The sequence below is a fragment of the Takifugu flavidus genome, chromosome 22 (genome assembly GCF_003711565.1).
Source record: "Takifugu flavidus isolate HTHZ2018 chromosome 22, ASM371156v2, whole genome shotgun sequence".
Classification (NCBI taxonomy): domain Eukaryota; kingdom Metazoa; phylum Chordata; class Actinopteri; order Tetraodontiformes; family Tetraodontidae; genus Takifugu; species Takifugu flavidus.
This window is the reverse complement of record NC_079541.1, coordinates 5,791,007-5,808,405: the sequence shown is the minus strand read 5'-3', so window position 1 is coordinate 5,808,405 and position 17,399 is coordinate 5,791,007. Positions and strand designations below refer to the sequence as shown.

The 17,399-nt window shown below is 46.8% G+C and overlaps 3 protein-coding genes and 1 long non-coding RNA gene across 5 annotated transcripts; 2 read left to right on the top strand and 2 right to left on the bottom strand.

Annotated features, from left to right (window-relative positions):
- The first annotated feature begins 96 nt into the window (after window positions 1-96).
- Window positions 97-2,453, top strand: tigarb (TP53 induced glycolysis regulatory phosphatase b). Its single transcript, XM_057022341.1, has 6 exons — window positions 97-193; window positions 470-507; window positions 587-708; window positions 955-1,026; window positions 1,122-1,232; window positions 1,805-2,453. The coding sequence occupies exons 1-6, from the start codon at window positions 162-164 to the stop codon at window positions 2,234-2,236; spliced, it is 807 nt and encodes a 268-aa protein (XP_056878321.1). The 5' UTR covers window positions 97-161; the 3' UTR covers window positions 2,237-2,453.
- Window positions 2,454-2,830: 377 nt separating this feature from the next.
- fgf23 (fibroblast growth factor 23) lies at window positions 2,831-5,981 on the bottom strand. The gene is made up of 3 exons (XM_057022342.1): window positions 4,878-5,981; window positions 4,672-4,775; window positions 2,831-4,290 (listed from the first exon to the last, which is right to left on the bottom strand). The coding sequence occupies exons 1-3, from the start codon at window positions 5,110-5,112 to the stop codon at window positions 3,838-3,840; spliced, it is 792 nt and encodes a 263-aa protein (XP_056878322.1). The 5' UTR covers window positions 5,113-5,981; the 3' UTR covers window positions 2,831-3,837.
- Window positions 5,982-6,119: 138 nt separating this feature from the next.
- On the bottom strand, window positions 6,120-11,081 carry LOC130519170 (fibroblast growth factor 6-like). 2 transcript variants are annotated; one of them, XR_008948231.1, is made up of 4 exons: window positions 10,399-11,081; window positions 9,844-9,947; window positions 8,783-9,011; window positions 6,120-6,638 (listed from the first exon to the last, which is right to left on the bottom strand). XR_008948231.1 is itself a non-coding variant. In XM_057022362.1 (3 exons), the coding sequence occupies exons 1-3, from the start codon at window positions 10,721-10,723 to the stop codon at window positions 8,835-8,837; spliced, it is 606 nt and encodes a 201-aa protein (XP_056878342.1). In that variant the 5' UTR covers window positions 10,724-11,081; the 3' UTR covers window positions 6,644-8,834. The 2 variants fall into 2 exon arrangements, 1 of the variants encoding a protein (XP_056878342.1); XM_057022362.1 differs by lacking the exon at window positions 6,120-6,638 and having other exon boundaries at window positions 6,644-9,011.
- A 208-nt stretch (window positions 11,082-11,289) lies between these two features.
- Window positions 11,290-15,780, top strand: LOC130519187 (uncharacterized). The gene is made up of 2 exons (XR_008948237.1): window positions 11,290-13,731; window positions 13,822-15,780. It is a non-coding gene; the product is annotated as an uncharacterized LOC130519187 (long non-coding RNA).
- The last annotated feature ends 1,619 nt before the right edge of the window (window positions 15,781-17,399 follow it).

Here is a 17,399-nt window from a genome sequence, read left to right as displayed (position 1 = left end):
CACAATCATAAGTAAACCGCCCCCCCTCCCAAAAAAATGCCAGAAATGTGGCGAAAGTTTACGCAAAATTTACTTGCGTCATGACGTCACGCCCCCGTCATTAAAAGAGTTCCTACCCGGAAGTAGCGCAGAGACGTCTGGGGGAATCCGTGCTGCTCAAAATGTTTACATTCAGCCTGACCCTCATCCGACAGTGAGTGATTGTTTTTTTATTCTCTTTATCGTTTCAAGCCACTTAAACGTACACTCAGTCTACGTGCACGTACATCGCGTTCGCGTGACCTTGACAATGAATCTTTGTCTGTCAGTCCTGTCACTAATTACCAGCATTTTTGTGGTTGTCATTGTAATTAATCACGCCAGAGTTTGTTTAGGCGTTGTTTCGGGTGTGAATTTCTTGGTTTGTTTCTTGTTATTTCTTTCTTTCTTTGCTTTGATGTGATTTAAATGCTGCATTCTGCCTGTTTAGTGGGGAGACGCAGTACAACAGAGATGGGCTGCTTCAAGGTATGTTACACACGTCAGACCTGCTGGGTCACTTCAGCCACGCTGGGGAACATATGCGGTAATGCAATGTCATGTTCAGGTCAAGGGGTCGACACCGTCCTGTCGGAGACCGGGATCCAGCAGTGTGAGGTTGTAGGCCGATACTTCAGAGACACCAAATTCAGCAATGTGTTTGTCAGTGACCTGCAACGCACAATAGAGGTAAGAGAGTATAAAGAGCATAAAGGTGAGTCGTTACACCTGCAGAGCAGTATTCACACGTAAGCACAAAGCACAGTCAAGAATGGTGGCAGTGCAACATGCTGTCATCCACCGAGGGGGACCCAGTCACTGTTTAAGGAAGTGTCTTACTCCTGAGTAAGCAAAGACCCCAGTTAGTGGGACACAGGTTCTACACGCTGAGAAAACACGTCTGAATGTTCCGATTCTGCTGTTTCCCTCTTTCAGACGGCAGAGATCATTCTGAGGAACAGCCGTTCTGCCGCAGAGATAGTCTTAGAGCCGTTACTCAGAGAGAGGGTGACTTTTCCGTTTATTCCGTTTAATCAGCGCTTAAACGAGGGCGCCCGCCTTCTCGTTTCTCACCTCGGCGTTGTGACGTTTCCCAAATGCAGAGTTTCGGCATTTTTGAAGGACGGGCAAAAGAAGACTTGAAGAACGCAGCCAATGCCTGTGGCCAGTCATGTCGGGATTTCACCCCCCCTGGGGGAGAGACGCCGAGCGAGGTGAGTAACCACGGCGACCGGTTTCAGCTCACGCTCGCCTAGCTCGATGATGGTGAGCGACACCTGCCAGCTGAAGTTGCAAATGAGGCGCGACACAACAAACTCAATCAAGGGCTAATCTGGCTCCGCTTTTCCTGGAGTCTCTGGTTTTTTTCGGAGCTTTATGACCTTATTCTTCTTGTGTATAGAGAGTTTACATGTACCAAGCACCTGCTAATTTACCATTTTAGCTTGGTGGCCGGCTGTGACTATATGCAGAGGGGAAAATATTTGAGAGACAGTTGGGAGAGAAAAAAAAGATAACAAATTTGCACCTCAGCATAAAAGAGCAATTTTATAACTTCTGATGTAAATGCAGGATAAGATTAGGAAGAGATTAAGAGTTATATTTATACAACAGCATCACCCAGTGGACACTTTATGTACTACACGTACGCTTATTTTTAATTTCAGGAAATTGACAATGTTTCAAATATTTAGCTCTAACCGCACGCTAAGACCTTAAATATATAACCGTCACCTGTGGCAGCAGGCTGCGATCTTTCATTGACCTCCTATTGCTCTCATTCCAGGTGAGGCTGCGATTTAAGAAGTTTCTCAAAGTCCTCTTCAGGCAGATGTTGGATGAACACGGTCCGTCTGGACCTGCAGATTCTGCCGAGGTGGAATCAGAACCCGGGTGCTGCACAAATGGGGACGCTGATCCATCAGGGGCGGAGCTTACTGGGTCGGCTGACGACGGTCTCCACGGGGTGCCCGTCCACGCTCTGGGGGTTAGCCACGGCACCTACATCAACATAGCCATCAGGCACATCGTGGAGGACTTGGATTGTTCTCTGCCCGCGGGGATGAAGCTGTCCCAACTGTTCTGCAGCTGCCCGAACACGGGCATCAGCCGCTTCGTGTTCACTCTGAGGAAATCCGAGGCGGGCCCGGTTCTGTCCGCCGCCCGCTGCATCTTCACCAACAGGAAGCATCATCTGGAAACACAGAGAGCTGAATAGAGTCCAGAAAACAGAGCGCTCACAGGCAAAATATGTGTGATATTCAGTTCAAACTGACTAAACCAAAACGTCTGCGTCGTGTCTCGCAACACAAATGTGTGTTTATGTTTTAAACTCCTCCTTTTACCTCAGAATGTTTGTTTCAATCATGTTTACACTGCACAACACAGATTATTTAAAAAGAATAAGAATTAAATGACGCACTTGGAGTATTTTATGCAGCTTTTGGTTTTCTTTGTGCATTTAATAACGTCCGGTCCAGAAGTATCTGGGCACTGACGGGTTTATTTATACACTCACCGGTCGCTTTTTTAGGTGTTCAATAGCTTGTTAGCACATATAGCTGATTAACCAATCGCATGGAAGAAAGAGGATTTGGCATAAAGAACATGCTCCGTCCATCCCTCTGAGGCCACAGTGGACCCTCTACTTCCTGCAGGATAATGCACCATTGTCACAACGCTCAGAACTGGTTTCTGGAACAGGACCGTGACTTGACGCCTCTCCACGGTCACCAGATCTCCATCCAGTAGAGCGGCGGTGTTGGGACGAGAGATGCGTATCATACAGGAGGTACACAAACGACGCGGAACATTTCCTCTTCAACATTTTATTGTGTCTAACATCCGCCAGCGTTCCACCCATGACTCCACATTAATACGTTCACAGACAAACCAGTTCAGCAACACTTGGCCATAAAGCTTGCTCATAAATACCATAAATAACAACAAAGGAATGGAGTTAAATAAATAAATACTCTTTGGGGGTGGTACTGGTGGCGCTCAGCACCTGAGAAGTGTCCGATTGATGGCCAATTTGGCAAACACTTGTTAGAATTTCCAGGTTCCAAAATGGTTAAAAAAGAGTCACGAATTTAAACACTGTGCACCTTCAGGGTGCCCAGCTGGAGTTTGGGGTTCAAATTAAAAGCTGCTCAGTGTTAAAAAAAAAAAAAAAAAAGATTTTAGGTGACTTAAATGTTGATTTGGTTTCTCAGACCAGCTGCAAAAACCACAATAAGATGAGACGTCGGCAGAAGCTTCACTAAAATTGATCGTTTGTCTATTTTCTTATTAATAATTCCATATTTGCTGCAAATGTCACTCTGAAATCCTCAATAAACCCGCTCATGAATGTATATATCAAATGAATTCCAGTCTCTCACGTACCCTACATTTAAGTTTAACATAAAGCTGCATAATCTCAAAGCAAAGAGTTTTAAAAAGACGATTAAAAACCATAAAATGTGCAAACAAAAAGTGCACTATTTTCTACATCTATATTAACTGAAGGTATGACGCTGCTATAGTTTATAGGGTTTTTAAATCAATTGGTTCGTTGTTATTTTTTTGTTTAAATTACTAACGCCATAAAATAATTAAAACGGCTAAAATAATTCGGAACGATCATTTTTAATCCTTTAGGGAAAACAAAGAAGAATGTCGCATCAGGTTAGCGGACGGTTAAATGACCAACATCTAAAGAACTAACTGAGCTCGCTGCACGCGTTATTTCTAAAACTATCAACATCACGTTTTTCCTCTTCTTTGATCAGAAATGTCAACGGTTAAAGTGAAAATCCACAACGGTGGGTGAAGAACTCAGCCCATGGTCCCGACGCTCTGGGGGCTCCCTGGGTTGGAGGAGAGCACATTCCAGGGGTCGTGATTGGACGGAGCCTGCAGCCGCTCCCGGGACACGTTGCGCCCATCGTCTCCGACCTCCACCTCTGTCTCCACCTCCAGGTCGGTGTCGTCCTCCTGCACGGCCCGGGAGTCCGAGCCCTCTTCGGTCGGGCCCAAGAAGACGCTGTGCGGGTCGGAAGGATTCACCAGCTGGGTTTTCTTGTCTCTGTGCAGAAGGAGGCGCTCCAGCGGCACCGTGTTCTTCCTGGGCAGGAAGAGGGAGGTCTGCGGTACGTTCTGGCCCACCGCGAACACCTGGCGGGAGCCCTCCAGGTTGAAGAGAATGCCAGTCCGGCTGGAGTAGTACACGTCCCGGTTGTTCTCCAGGAGGCTGTGGTTGAACAAGCAGTCGTCTCTGATGCAGGTAGGCTACAAACACAAGAAATAATGACTGTTGATGCTGTGAAATGTGGATGGAGAGCGGAACTTTATCAGATGTTGCTTGAGGTTTGTGCGCAACGAAAGCGCCATGCGTAAAACGCAAACGTGCTGCGTTTTAGTGGGAAACAAATGTGTTCTGAGATGCGTTTTGTTAGGAAATAAAGCGAATATCAGAACAAAGGAGCTCAAACTAAAACAACCATACATGGAGGCTTTGCGTGTTTCGTCCTAGTCGTGCGTAAATTGAATACAAATCGGCTGAAAACAGTGCATAAAGCCGCCGGTTTTCCAGTTGACCTCTTTAGCGCGAGAAGCCGATGTGATCTATGATGGGGATCATTTAGTTTAAGCGTTTTTTAATCGACTTACAGAGCTGAACGGTTTCCCCTCCAGATCCATACAGAGGTAACGGTTGCTCTTGACGCCGAGGATGGCGATGCGCTCCCTCGTTTCTGCTTTGAGTAAAATCACACCTGCGGGGAGTGGGGAGGAAGTGAGGAAAGGGGACAGTTAGAATGTCGCGATGGCGCCGCATCAACCTGATTCTTCACAAAGAAATCTGGAGAATTTCTCACTGTATGAAGTCCGGGCCGTGCTTTTACGCACGGTTCCATCCAGTCTGATCTCCAAGTAGAAGTTGCTTATATCTGTGGAAGTCTGGAGGTGAATGTACCTCCTCGGGTTCCCCCAGTTGGAGCCCACCAGAGGCGATGGGTTAGGAACCGTTTCCCCCAAGGGGCATCCCTGGAGAACAGCGAGCAGGAGCGCCAGCACGGTGTCTTTCACCCCGATTCTTCTGTTTACGTCCATCCTGGAGCAAAAGCGCTGTTTTCCTTTACTCTGCTGGAAGTTTTCAGATGCTCTGTCGTCCCAAAGTTGGGAGACAGTTCCTATTTAAAGTCCCCCGAGTGCCACTCCTGCTCCTGCTTTGCGTAAAAAATAGGAACTCGCCCCCAAAGCAGATGTGGGGTTTTACTGGAGCGGAAGGACCATTTCCACCTCTGTCTGTTTATCCCGATGCTTCTTGGTCAGGACTCTTTATTTTTGGTGACACGTCTTGACTCCTCCACATTAAATAAAAATTAAGAACTATTTCCAAACGTTCCATGATTAATTATACAGGAGACGTTGCGTATAGTTGGTCAACAAAGTCAATAACAGGTCATACAAAAATTTACAAACGCAGGTTTTTGACATTATGATTAAATGTAAACGTATTTAAAAAAAACTAATAATAATACCATTGCGATTTTATGTTCCACCCTGATTTACCTGAAGGATATCAGACCTTTAATCCCAAAATATACCCATTTTGCTTCTTCGCCTCACCATTTTATTTTATCGCCAGATGGCGACAAACGCCGGTTTACTTTTGCAAACTCCGCTATTTTTGAGTGCTGCGGTTTAAACACAGGACACATTAACATGCTTGTTTTGGGGCTTCAGTCGTGATTTTACTTTAAGTAATACCAGATATTTTATATCCTATTAATTTTATATCCTATTTTTCACTCCAGTTCTTGTTGCTTTATTCTTCCCCTGTGATGCTTTCAAAGACCACCATTTATTTAAGAACCAATTATTCTACTAATTATGCTGCATTGAAGCCAAACATCTGAGCCACATGCAAGTGATAGTGAGGTCCATGTGTCCCTTATGTTGAATCCAGACCTTAAAAAAGACAAAAACTACACAGGAAAGTGCATGGATTATTTGTCAAAGCAACTCCCTAAATTGGAATATCATCAAAAATGTAATTATTTTTTGAGTAATTCAATTCCAAAATGGAAACTTGTACAAATTCATAACACACAAACTGATATTTTGTAGTTTATATTTTTAGAATTATGACATACATTTTATTGCAACCCAAAATTCTGAGATTGGGCAAAAGTTCAGTATTGGAGACTCGTGGTGTCTCACTCTAATGAGCTAATTAGCCACTACGTGATCCAAGTCTGCACCAGAAGGCAGCACAATCATGGGGACGACTGCTGCCCTGACAGTGGTCCAGGAGACAGTCATTGACACCCGGTCAGGCTGTTCCCACTGCTGCATCCAAGCACATTCCTGGGAAACTGAATGGAAATGTGGCTGAATAAGGTGCAAAGATGCTTGGGACCAAAAGGAAAGCAAGGTGCCAGAGTCTGGGGGAAGAGTGGATCAGAGCTGGTAGCGTCAGCGGGGAGACTTTAGAGACTTCACATGTCCTTCATCTTATTTTTTAATCTTTTTTAACTTAAGATTGTGAAGGAAGGGGATTGACGAGGCAACTCCATTCGTTGATATTGAAGCACTTAAGGTCCCCATTGATCAAACAGAGGGATCATCGACCACTAAAAAGGAAAAAAAAAACTTTTATTTTTTTTTCTCTCAGGAATACAGTCGACTGCTGTGCACAGCACATACGTACAAAAATAAAAGGAAAAACTTTAACATCCTCGGTCAGAAGTGTCAAAGAAAGAAAAACAAAAGTCTCCATTTACAGTTGTTAGCCCGACCAGAAGCTCTAAGGCAGAGGGGTGAGGTATATGAGATGACCGGAAGTGAGGGGAGGCCCACTTCCTTTAAGAGCCACAGACACGTTTCAAAATAAAACAAATGGAACACACTCGCGTTCAAGCTCGAGCTCAGGCATGCCGAGAGTATTTTAAACAATTTAATTTTTTTAAATCACTTTTTAATAAGAGATTAGTCTGAATAACTTATTTTTTGGTCAAAGCTTAGACGTGAAAATGGTACTTTTTTTTCTACAACAAAATAACTTGAAAATGCAAATTAAGGGGCTCCTGGAAACAGTGAGATGGTTGTGAAAAGTTGCTCATGATCTGACCTATGACAGCAGGGATTAATAGAATTTATCAGCAAATTTGTGACAAAACTATGCATCGGCATCAAATCCCAGTCTCAGCGAATTTCCAGTTCAAGGTGACGGCACCCTGGATCACACTGGGGTGGGGGCCAAGACCGGACCGTGACTCTGACTGTAACCTCAAAAATGCTAAAAGGAGAAGCAGGAAGCAGCGAGCTAAAGCCGAGGCTGAGATTGCCTGGATTTCCCTGCTCCTCACTGAAAACAAAGATGGCCGCGGACACCACGTCCAGATCAAACGGCCGCAGAGACGCGAGGACACGAGGACACGCTTCCCAGAAACCCAGCGAAGCAGGAAAACCATCCCAGGAACTCGTAATAAGATATTAACTATACGTTTCTGCCAGTGTGACACCATGTGACACCCACATATAGGTTACAATCTTATGGAAGGGGATTGTAGGACATGCGTGGAGAAATATATGAGGACAAATGTATTTATGTCCTGTCTTTTATTCTTAGGCTTCTGACACTTTCTGAAGAATTTAAGTCCAACATAATTTAGAATTTTTAAATATCCTGAGTTAAAATCTGAATTATGAGAAGATTTTATAATTTTGGTTTTAAGTTTTATTCCTCTCATAAGTTTTAACTTTGATTTATATTCAAGGAGGGGGGGGGGGGGAGTTGAGACTAAAGAGGAATTTAAGATTTCTACACATATAAAATGTTAAACTTGATTGAATTCTTCAAATGTGTCCTGAAATTCTAGTTAAAATTCTAGAAAATGATCTTCCCGCCCCTCCGTCCACCTTATGACTCTTCTGTTTTCGCATTTCGAACTCTGCCAGCAGCCCCTGAACGCCTCGCCGCCTCTGCAGTGCTGCTGCAGGTGGGAACGCAGCCAAGGAAAACGCACAAAAAAAGTTTGGAACCATCCCGACCAGGACATTTAGGCACCTCCATCTATAAATACCTGTAGAGGATGGACATCATATCGAGCAGCAGCTAAAGCTAACAGTGCGACACCTTCAGACCCTGTTTCCCCCCTCTCGGCCTCCAACCACAGATTGTATATGACTTAATCGATCTAATTACAGGAAAGAAAATAAACCGGAGATAGAACACCCCCACCCCACCCCCACCCACTCCTCTGAGGCCCTTTCTGGAGCGTCAGCCCTATTTCTGTCTCCAGCAGGTGTCTCTTACATGCAAGTTTAAGGGGGCCGCAAGTGGGAACTCCAAGGCACCTTTAAATCGTGCAGCAAATGTAGTGCATTTCATCCTCTTTTTTTGTTGCTGTTTTTTCCCCCTCAGAAAGCGCTCAGAAACCTATAGCACATACTCGAGCAGCAGTCCATGCGTCCTTTAAACTACAGGTACAAGTGGTTCTTTGAGGTAATGGAAGTGTTGGTTTCACTCTTGAAAAGCGCAGCCCGTTCTCCGGCTCCGGGACGCCCGGTTCTGTTGCAGCAAGCACCAGGGTAACGCCAGACCCCCCCCTCCCCCCGTCCGTACAAACCATAAGCAGCACAGTGCATGTACAAAGGTAGCTCTCCAAATATACAGATATAGATATAAACAGAATAAATAGTTGTATGTGTGTTCCTTTTCCTTCCACAGTCCACCGCCACCTCCACCAGACCCCCCCCCTCCTCCTTCTGTTACCTGGGAGAACATCCACATGTGCAAAATTCCAAGTTATTGCCAGTTTCCCCCCTCATAGCCGCGGGAGGAAGTGCGTGACAGTCATGGCGGTGGTGGCCCTGTTGCCTCTCTTTACACGGCCGTGCTTGCTGAGGGCCATATAGAAGCCCTTGTAAACAAAAGACTCGTAGGCATTGTAGTTGTTGGGCAGCAAAGTCTCTCTGAATTTGCATTCGTCGGCGAAGGCTCTCTAGAACAGAAAAGCCGGGGGGAGAGAACAAGAGAGGGGAGGTCAGTAAATCTCTTGACAGTCGTGGGGATGAACATCACAACATATGCACGGTTTCCGTATGACCTTTACTTTGGCAGACAGCGTGCCTACAAAGCATGCTCGGGGGGAAACAGGAGGAGGTGGCATGTTGTTGCAAAAGAAATGCCCCTTTCCAACCCGGATACCAGCCTCCTACATTTACCGCTGAAAATAAGCTCGACCGCAGATCTGCGATCAAATGTAAGCTAGCAGCGGATGCTCCATAAAGCGCTTCTACAGTGCCCAGCAGCCTTTTATGAAGCTAACACGGTCGTGTTTCCAGCTTTTGCATCATCTCCCACGACCCTATAGGCTGTCATGTAGACGGACAGGTTGGACGCTCGTTAGCGTTGCGTTTCAGCTCATTAAAACAGGCAATTTTATACTTTACAGGTGGGGTGAAAGGGCAAGCGTCGTTCCATAGCTACGCGCACATGTCAGAAGTCGTTAGCGGGGTGTTGGTTGTGGTCGACAAATGCCCACTATTGGTGCTTTATGACTGTTAATGTGGAGAAAACAACGCATATTCTACATTTTTTTGGTTGATGCATGTTCAGAACTCACCAAAAAGTGTTCTTACAGGGTATTTGGAGTGTTAATGGTTTTACAGTGCAGATGACTCAGGACTCTGCTGCTGCATGGCTGCATTTCCTGCACTGTTGCCGTACTTTTTGCTCGCACTGCTCTATAAGTGTGCCACACCAACAACACCAAGTCGCCCTAAACCCCCACACTCAGCAGTGCGTGCGTGCGTGCGTGCGTGCGTGCGTACCGTTCCGTATAACCTCCCCCTGCTGTTCATTGCGACAAACATCCCGCTCTTTACTCCGAACAGGCTGATCACACCTCGGTCCACCGCCGAGATCTCCAGCAGACCTTGAAGGAAACACACCGTTAGCGTGTGGGTGCGCGCGTGCGCGCGACGGGTGCGACTGGGGCCACAAACTGGTGGGTGGATCCCTGCAGGTGCACTGCGACTCGCTGATGCTCAGGGAATTCTGGAAGAGCAACTCTTTAGCAGGGTGTGTGCGTGCGTGTGTGTGTGTGTGTGTGTGTGGTGTGTGTGTGTGTGTGTGTGTCCTGCTGCAGAGGGGTAAAAATAAGCGTGCGTCTAAAGCAGGTCCAAGCATTCGTGTCATGTTTTTGGCTGCCGGGGGTATTTCTCACCGCCCGGATGCGGCTGCGGCCGCTCTGGGAAACTTTCAGCGGCGCCGCCGCCTCTGATTAAATATCCTGCCAGCACCGGTGACCCGCTCTAACTTTCACGCAGCATAAGGTTACGCTCTTTTTACTCTCTCCGGCCCTGCAGGGCCGCATGCAAACTCACTGTATTGGTTCTCATTGTGTGCACCGCTTATCCTGCCGTCCGGGAGCACCTGCAGGTGGAACCCGATGCCGACGTTGCAGTACAGGCGCCGCACTCTTTTGATGCCCTGCAAATAGTCACTCTCCCAGTTCAGCTCTGATTTCCCCCCAGTTATGCCCAAGTAGGAGCGGGAGAAGAGGGTCTCCCACTTCTTTTCCAACAGAGTCGCGTTAGTCCTGATCGGGTAAGACGACACGATCCCGCAGAGAGAAATCCACAGTAGCGCCGCGGCGGTCCAGCGCGTCCTGGCCCCTCCGGACATGCTGGAGAGGCACCTTTGCGCCATCCAGTTCGCCTTTTGGGCACGTGGTCAAAGTTAACTGCCCCAGAAATGCAACTCTTCTTATTTTCCGTCCTTTGGCATGGTGGGGGCGAAGGCTGATTTCGGGATCAAGGCAGATCAGGGACCCATAGCCGGGGGTGGGAGCAGCAGGAGAGGGTCGGAGCGCGGCGGAGCTTGAATTGGTGCCGGTGGCGATGATCATCTTTCGCCGCTCCGCTCCTCTCTAGGGCACCGCTGGCCGTGGAGGGGACACTACTCACTGTGAGGAGGGGGGGAGAGAAAAAAACTGCTCACCTTGAGAGACTGTCACATCCTAAAATGACATCACGGTGACTTCACCGCTGCGCCCCCAACCCCCCCATCAAAACTAAGGAGGAGGAGGAGAGAGGAGAGAGCTGCACCTCCAGATCCCCGTCTGTCATGCTGGACGGAAGAGGATAGAGCGCCTCCTGTTTGGCTTTTCAAAGTAAAAGTTTAACCTTTGGAAAAGGAGTCCAGAGTGTTCAAGGAGCCAAACTGACAATGTCCTTCTCGTCCTTGAATCTCCGTTGTCTATCTTGACAAGTATTGCAGCAACACAACAAAGATGGTTGTGCAAATTAGATTCTTCGCCTGGAGGTCAAGCAGTACATCCGCTAGGGGGCGCAACCATTGCGTGCTCCATTTTGCTTATGACCGGAAAACAATTGGACCTCTATTCCTACTTTTTCCTGTCCAATCCCTGTTTATTCACCCTGTTTCTAGAAAGATGCTGTATTTCAGCCCATAGCTACAGTTGGATCTTACCACCTTCCTCATGGTCCAAATTTAACTTACTGCACCACAAAAGGTCAGCATGCTACCATCAAATTTCCCCTTTCGCATCAATCATCGCATCTTAAATTTCCATCCATGCTGACACCATTGTGTCAGGACTGGGTGAACATGCGGATAATTGTGTTTTTACTTTGACGTAACCTAACCTAGTTTTTTGATCTTCCTGCGGCTAAATGCGGCTAACCTGCCGTTCCCAGGGAGTCCTGCAGGAAAGCAGTGATTCTGTAAGTGTTGAGCAATCCTGGAAGGAAGGATGGGGAGATGGATGGTCGGGAAGAGGATGGACACAATGTGCAAAACCCAAATGGGAACGGTGGTCACATGTCCTGCAGCAGTCCTGTCTGACCCTTCCTTCATTTGTCCTGGACTTGACCGGAGAACCTCCCCCTGTCACATGACAATATAATGCTGATTTATCACATTTCCCTTGGTTGTTTTGCTAAATTTACTTTAAATGATTAAATCATATCAACATAAGGCAAAAATTACCCCTTTACTTTACAAAAACATCCACCAAGAGCAGATATTCTACCACACCTTTATTGTAAATGTCATAATTTGTGTAAACAACAACAGAACTGACCTGAGTGTTTGCTCCCTTCTCCTGCAGGCTGCTGATAGGTGATGAAGTCTGGGGGGAATTCCAGGTCCAGTGGGCCCCTGAGGTGAACTCTGGCTGCCAGGGAGCCTCAGATCCGCCTTAGCAACCAGAGACAACCTCCTTGCTAACAAACAGCAGGTGTAAGTTGACCCGCGTTGCATCACAACACCGTGGCCTGATATGTGGATTTATCACGCTGTGCTGGAGCCGCCACAACTCTCCGGATCACAGGGAGCTGCAGATTAATGAGGCAGCAGTGTGATTTGCTGCGTAAGCAGGTGGCTGAATGGTCAGAAGCAGGCAGCTATTGACAGGCTGTACCTGCGATCAATGGAAACAGGCCCTCAAAGAACCGGTTAATACTGGCCTGGAGCTGAGGCGGCTATTTCAGAAACCATGATACAACTTCTCCTAAAATATGGATACGGGGCCCCCGCACACACGCGCGCGCACATACACACACCCCAAAGAACCCTTGGAAATATCTTTCACATGGTATTATTAAAGAAAATCCATCAAAATGTTTATATATACCAGAATGAATATCAGAATAAAGAGGGTTATTGTGAGGCGCGCGCACACACACACACACACACACACACACACACACACACACACACACACACACACAATCAGAAAAAATAGACCAAAGAGAATAAACAGCTTTTGTGCGTTTAACCAAAGTATTAGTAACTGGATACAGGAGGGGCCGCAAGCTCTTTCAATTACAGTTTTATTAACGTGGGGCTTAAAAGATGATACTGAAACAACAGCTGGGGGGGACCCACAGAGGTCCTGGGGGGGCGGGGGTCTCTGTAACGGCATCATCGTGGCTGACATGTAATACAAGAGAAACTGTGAAGGTTTCATATGAAGAAGCAGTTTTGGCTCACAATCTCATCGTTTATGGTATTAACGACACGAGCAAGGTCGCCGCCCCCTGGTGGCGGGTTGGACTAAAGAAATGAGGGCCATCCTAAAATGATAAAGCATTAAAATATGGTGGTTGGGAAGAAAGTGCTCTGCTGAAATGTCAGATGTCTGCAGGACAGAGTGGACCCAGCTGGCTCCAGCAGAACGTGTCTGTTCAAGGGTAACGCCGGTGCTCTGCAGGGGGGGCTGCAGGCTGCTAAATCAGGCCTGCAGTGACTAAGGGGAAATGAAACAAGGCCAGGGTGACTTTTAACGCTGATTTGAAAGCTCCAGCGGTGACGCAGCTCTTTCCAGCCAGCAGCTTGAGGGTGCGGAAGAAAACAACATTAGTCATTCGGTGGAGCAAAGGTGTGAAATTAAAATATGTTTTCAAACCTTATCTGTCAAGGGGAGCGTGCAGCCATGACAGTGATGATGCATTTTCCTGCAGCGGTCTGTCAGACTAAAAGTTGGTGCAGGAGACGTGGCAGGTAGCCGTGATTGGCTCCCGTCAACAGGCCATCGATCCCTGCTCTGGCTCAGGGAACCACATATTCTGAGGTAGGAGGGCTGGAAGACACGACAGCAGCGATAGGACGTCGTGAATACTGACCTCTCTTATGTTAATCTGAATCACAGGAGGCCCTGAAGTCCAACAAAGTAGCCAACAAAGCTGTTAGGGGTGAATTATTTTAAAATCAGTGCTATATTTCTGCAGAGTTGCCATGTTTGACAGATCTTTTTCCCTCTCTCTCTGCTGCCTTTGAGTCAGGACCTGACAGGAGAGCTCTGTTTACATGTTGCCACGCTGAAAAGTCAGACAGTTTGGTTTATGGCTGCAGGAAGTTATGGAGATCAGAGGAGCGTCAGCTGCTGAGTCGGCACCTGATCCACCCCCACCGAGGCTCCTCTTCCCTCTCTCCCAGGAACCCAACACCGGGCCAGGCCACCGGGACCGACAGGGGAATGCCAGGAATCCTCTCAACCCATTTGCTCATTGCTTTGCACGTTCTCGCCCTTATGGGGATGTGAAGAGCGCCGCCGGGTCCGAGGTACGTCGCCCAGGAGCAAACAGGAAACAGGAGAGGAGGCAGGAGAGTGAGTCATCCTGGATGGAAGTGCTGTCGCCGGGCCAGCACAACAAAGATCCGATCATTTATTTTTGTCACAGCCCCTGCCAGATGAAATCGAACCCCACCACCCAAAGTTTGATTAAAGGTTCTGGCTGGTTGTCATGGAGAGTGACTAATAAATATGAATGTCAGGAATGATCCAGAAGAATCCGTGCAGCCTGACGTCCTTGGCGATCATTTCATTAGTATTAATGATATGCGCAGGCAGGTGATGAGTGCTGTAAGTGGATCACAGAGCAACGGTCGCCATGACCACCTAAATTTAATACTGGCCATTATTTTTAGTCAAATATTGGAAAATTCTAGGTCACGTGACAGATCAGTGGCCGTGCTTGTGAAATGTAGAGTTTCACAGAGGTTCTTGACTGATTATTCTTACTGTTTTTGCAAGAAACATTCACATGACTAAGAAGAATTCGTCAAATGAGAGTTAAACTGACATTTTTGTCAACTGGGTTTTGTTGCCACCAAAGTTTCCTTGAAAAACTCCAACGCACCTCAGCTCGTCCCTCCTACGTGAGGACACCCCCCTCTAGTGTTTAATGGGCGCAATGACACCCAGCGCCCTTGGGTGGGAGGATGATAACTCACTGCATTGCAGCACTGGCTGGGATTGGTTTCACCTCAGCTTAAATAAAACTCATAGGAAGTTGAATTAGAGGAAAACCGAAATGTATAACATGAAAGCGAATGAACTGGGTGGGAATGAAGCTCCATCTGATCAGGTAGAACCAGTGAAAGAAGGACATACATAGGTGGTTTGAGCAGGGGTGGGTTCAAGTGGTCTGTGTGCCCCATGCATGATGAGACACAAGTCATTAAAGATCACTGTTGCTGGTGACCTCCCTGTTCAAAGGTCGCTCCTCAGGGTGCCCTTCAGGCACTGCACTGGACTGTAGGAAACAATGCCGCTCTGCTGATGCTATTTTGAATGGCGTCACTGGGTTTAACTGGCAGTGATGAATTGATGCCGCCACTTTGATGCCGTTTATATCTGGGCCTGCTTGTCAACATGTGTAATCACTCATGCGGAGGCTAATTTTATAAATGAGACTGCATAAAAATACAAAATGGAAGGTCTTGTTATGATGAGTCAGCAGATTTAACAGATATTTACAAATCTTCCTGGTTATTATAGTAAAAACATGCTAGCAACCAGGGAGGGGGACTCGTGTATATAAAACACATCTGCGAATGTTATCTGTGATTTCTGAATAGAATATTTTAAAAGCTTGCACACAAAACCAAACAAATTAGAACTCAGGGTGTGCTACGTTAGCAGCAGCTAATGAAGCTCTGAGCTTCTGTCTTGATTTAGGTGTAAAATTGGTGAAGTTGCCATTTAAAATGGACAGAAAGATCTCAAACGTTGATTCTTTGCAGTAAGCAACAACTTATTATTGGTGTCTCATTAGTAAATAAGCTGCGCTCACATGTCAGAAAATGGAGTTTACCAACAGTGCATCTAAATCTGACAAACCCAGACATCCCACAACCCCTAACATTGTTCCCGCCTCTCATCTGCCTTGCAATTAGCTCCTGCGGCTGCCACGTGTGTGACTCTAAAAAAGAGAAATAAATAAAAATTGAAAACGAAAGCGTGCAGACAAGGCTGTGTTTGAAAACAAACTCCGGAAGCCACCGATTGACAGCTCTGTCTGGCCACTCTGGCTGAACCCGAGGCTGCTGTGGCCTCACTGTGGGTGCCGCCGGTCCACGCTTCAAGATCCTGTGACGCAGGGGTACAATAACACCACACCGACACTGGAGCGCCGGATATCCGAAACACTTGGACATATTTAGCTGGAGGCGGGCGCACCCTATAGATAAGCATTTGACACAACAACCTGCAGCTGACTTGAAATATCTCACTGGTTTGAAAACGCTTCTTTTCGGCCTCGGAATGTAAATGACAGCAGCTCAGGCTCCGCCTACGGAACAGCCATACATGGACGCCGGGTCTGGACGGAGAGAGCCCCACGCAAACTACCAGTTTGAGACGTTGGAGAGGACATAATGATGGCATTCACATCAGTGGTCGATGGGGGAAAACTGCCTCTTGACCACTTCCAACTAACAAGCTCAGACCACTAATGAGCTCCGGACGGCCAACTGGGCCAACAAATCCAACTGGATGTCCAGTCCCAAAACAGACCAGTCATGTTGGAAAAGCATTTTTTATCTTATAATGCAAATTGCCTGCGTTTAGCAGTAAATTAAACAACTAAAATTAGTAAATACAAATCAAAAGTCAAGTAAAAACTCAGACTTAACTTGATTCAACAGTTTTGGGATTCAGCTCCGCAAATGAACGTTTGCCAGAGTTAGGAGAGCATAGAGAGTTGTTTCTAATTATATTTCTGGTAAAACGTACAGGCACGCTACATTTAATTCTCCTCTGTGTCAAATAATTAAGATAGTTCACGATTACAATGAAATGTGTTTCGCTCATGGTGAACTTCCACCTGCATTGCTGCAGATGTTGTAATCATATCTGGGCTGATGGAGGGGAAAAAAACATCTATACATGTTAAGAAGTGTGACCACAGTGTTTGCATGACTGGATCTGGTATTTTGGTCATGGCTGTAGGCAGTTCTGGTGGAGGCTGGGAATGTGTGACCACAGGGCCCTTTGGCCCCCACAGCTGCGCGTCTTCCTCTCTTGTCTGGGTCCAAAGACATGGACCATCACGCCGCTTAACTCTTACTGCAGGTCCGCTGTGTGACAAAAACCGCAGCCGACAGCCACCCACACAGAGGAGAAAATGACAACCCTTGAGACGACTGTCCTCTCAGACGTCCAGGAAAAGTGGAGCATTTCTTCTTTTACTCGACTTCAGATGGTACAGTGATTGTCCCCCGCCCTGGGAGTGGGCGACAGGCGGGCGGAGAGCCTGTCATGTTCATGTCAATGATTAGATCAAGACCTGAACCTCTGTCACATGGGGAAACACAGCGTCAGACTGCTGCTGCCATCTGCTGGATTCCCTCCTCGACGGTCTGAACAGGCGTCAGAAATAAAATGAGGATTATTTATTTCGCCTTATTATTTCCTTTTTTTTTTTGGATGGTGTTTACTTTTTCATCCTCATACTCCTACACGTTTACGTGCTGCTAATTTAGGTTTGACAGAATGTGTAGGATGATGAGCTACTTTGGGTCCTTTTTGGTATGCACGGCCTCAAAACGTCACAGGAAATGTTTATTAAAAGAAAAG

What these genes read in the sequence shown, in the direction of transcription:
- LOC130519170 (XM_057022362.1), bottom strand. Translation starts at nt 10,723, where the DNA reads ATGGCGCAAAGGTGCCTCTCCAGCATGTCCGGAGGGGCCAGGACGCGC. An exon ending in ACACAATGAGAACCAATACA is followed by an intron (nt 9,948 to 10,398) that starts GTGAGTTTGCAT and finishes GTTTCCTTCAAG; the next exon opens with GTCTGCTGGAGATCTCGGCG. An exon ending in GGGGGAGGTTATACGGAACG is followed by an intron (nt 9,012 to 9,843) that starts GTACGCACGCAC and finishes TTTCTGTTCTAG; the next exon opens with AGAGCCTTCGCCGACGAATG.
- fgf23 (XM_057022342.1), bottom strand. Translation starts at nt 5,112, where the DNA reads ATGGACGTAAACAGAAGAATCGGGGTGAAAGACACCGTGCTGGCGCTC. An exon ending in CACGGCCCGGACTTCATACA is followed by an intron (nt 4,776 to 4,877) that starts GTGAGAAATTCT and finishes CACTCCCCGCAG; the next exon opens with GTGTGATTTTACTCAAAGCA. An exon ending in AGGGGAAACCGTTCAGCTCT is followed by an intron (nt 4,291 to 4,671) that starts GTAAGTCGATTA and finishes TTGTGTTTGTAG; the next exon opens with CCTACCTGCATCAGAGACGA.
- tigarb (XM_057022341.1), top strand. Translation starts at nt 162, where the DNA reads ATGTTTACATTCAGCCTGACCCTCATCCGACA. An exon ending in ACCTGCAACGCACAATAGAG is followed by an intron (nt 709 to 954) that starts GTAAGAGAGTAT and finishes TCCCTCTTTCAG; the next exon opens with ACGGCAGAGATCATTCTGAG. An exon ending in AGCCGTTACTCAGAGAGAGG is followed by an intron (nt 1,027 to 1,121) that starts GTGACTTTTCCG and finishes TCCCAAATGCAG; the next exon opens with AGTTTCGGCATTTTTGAAGG.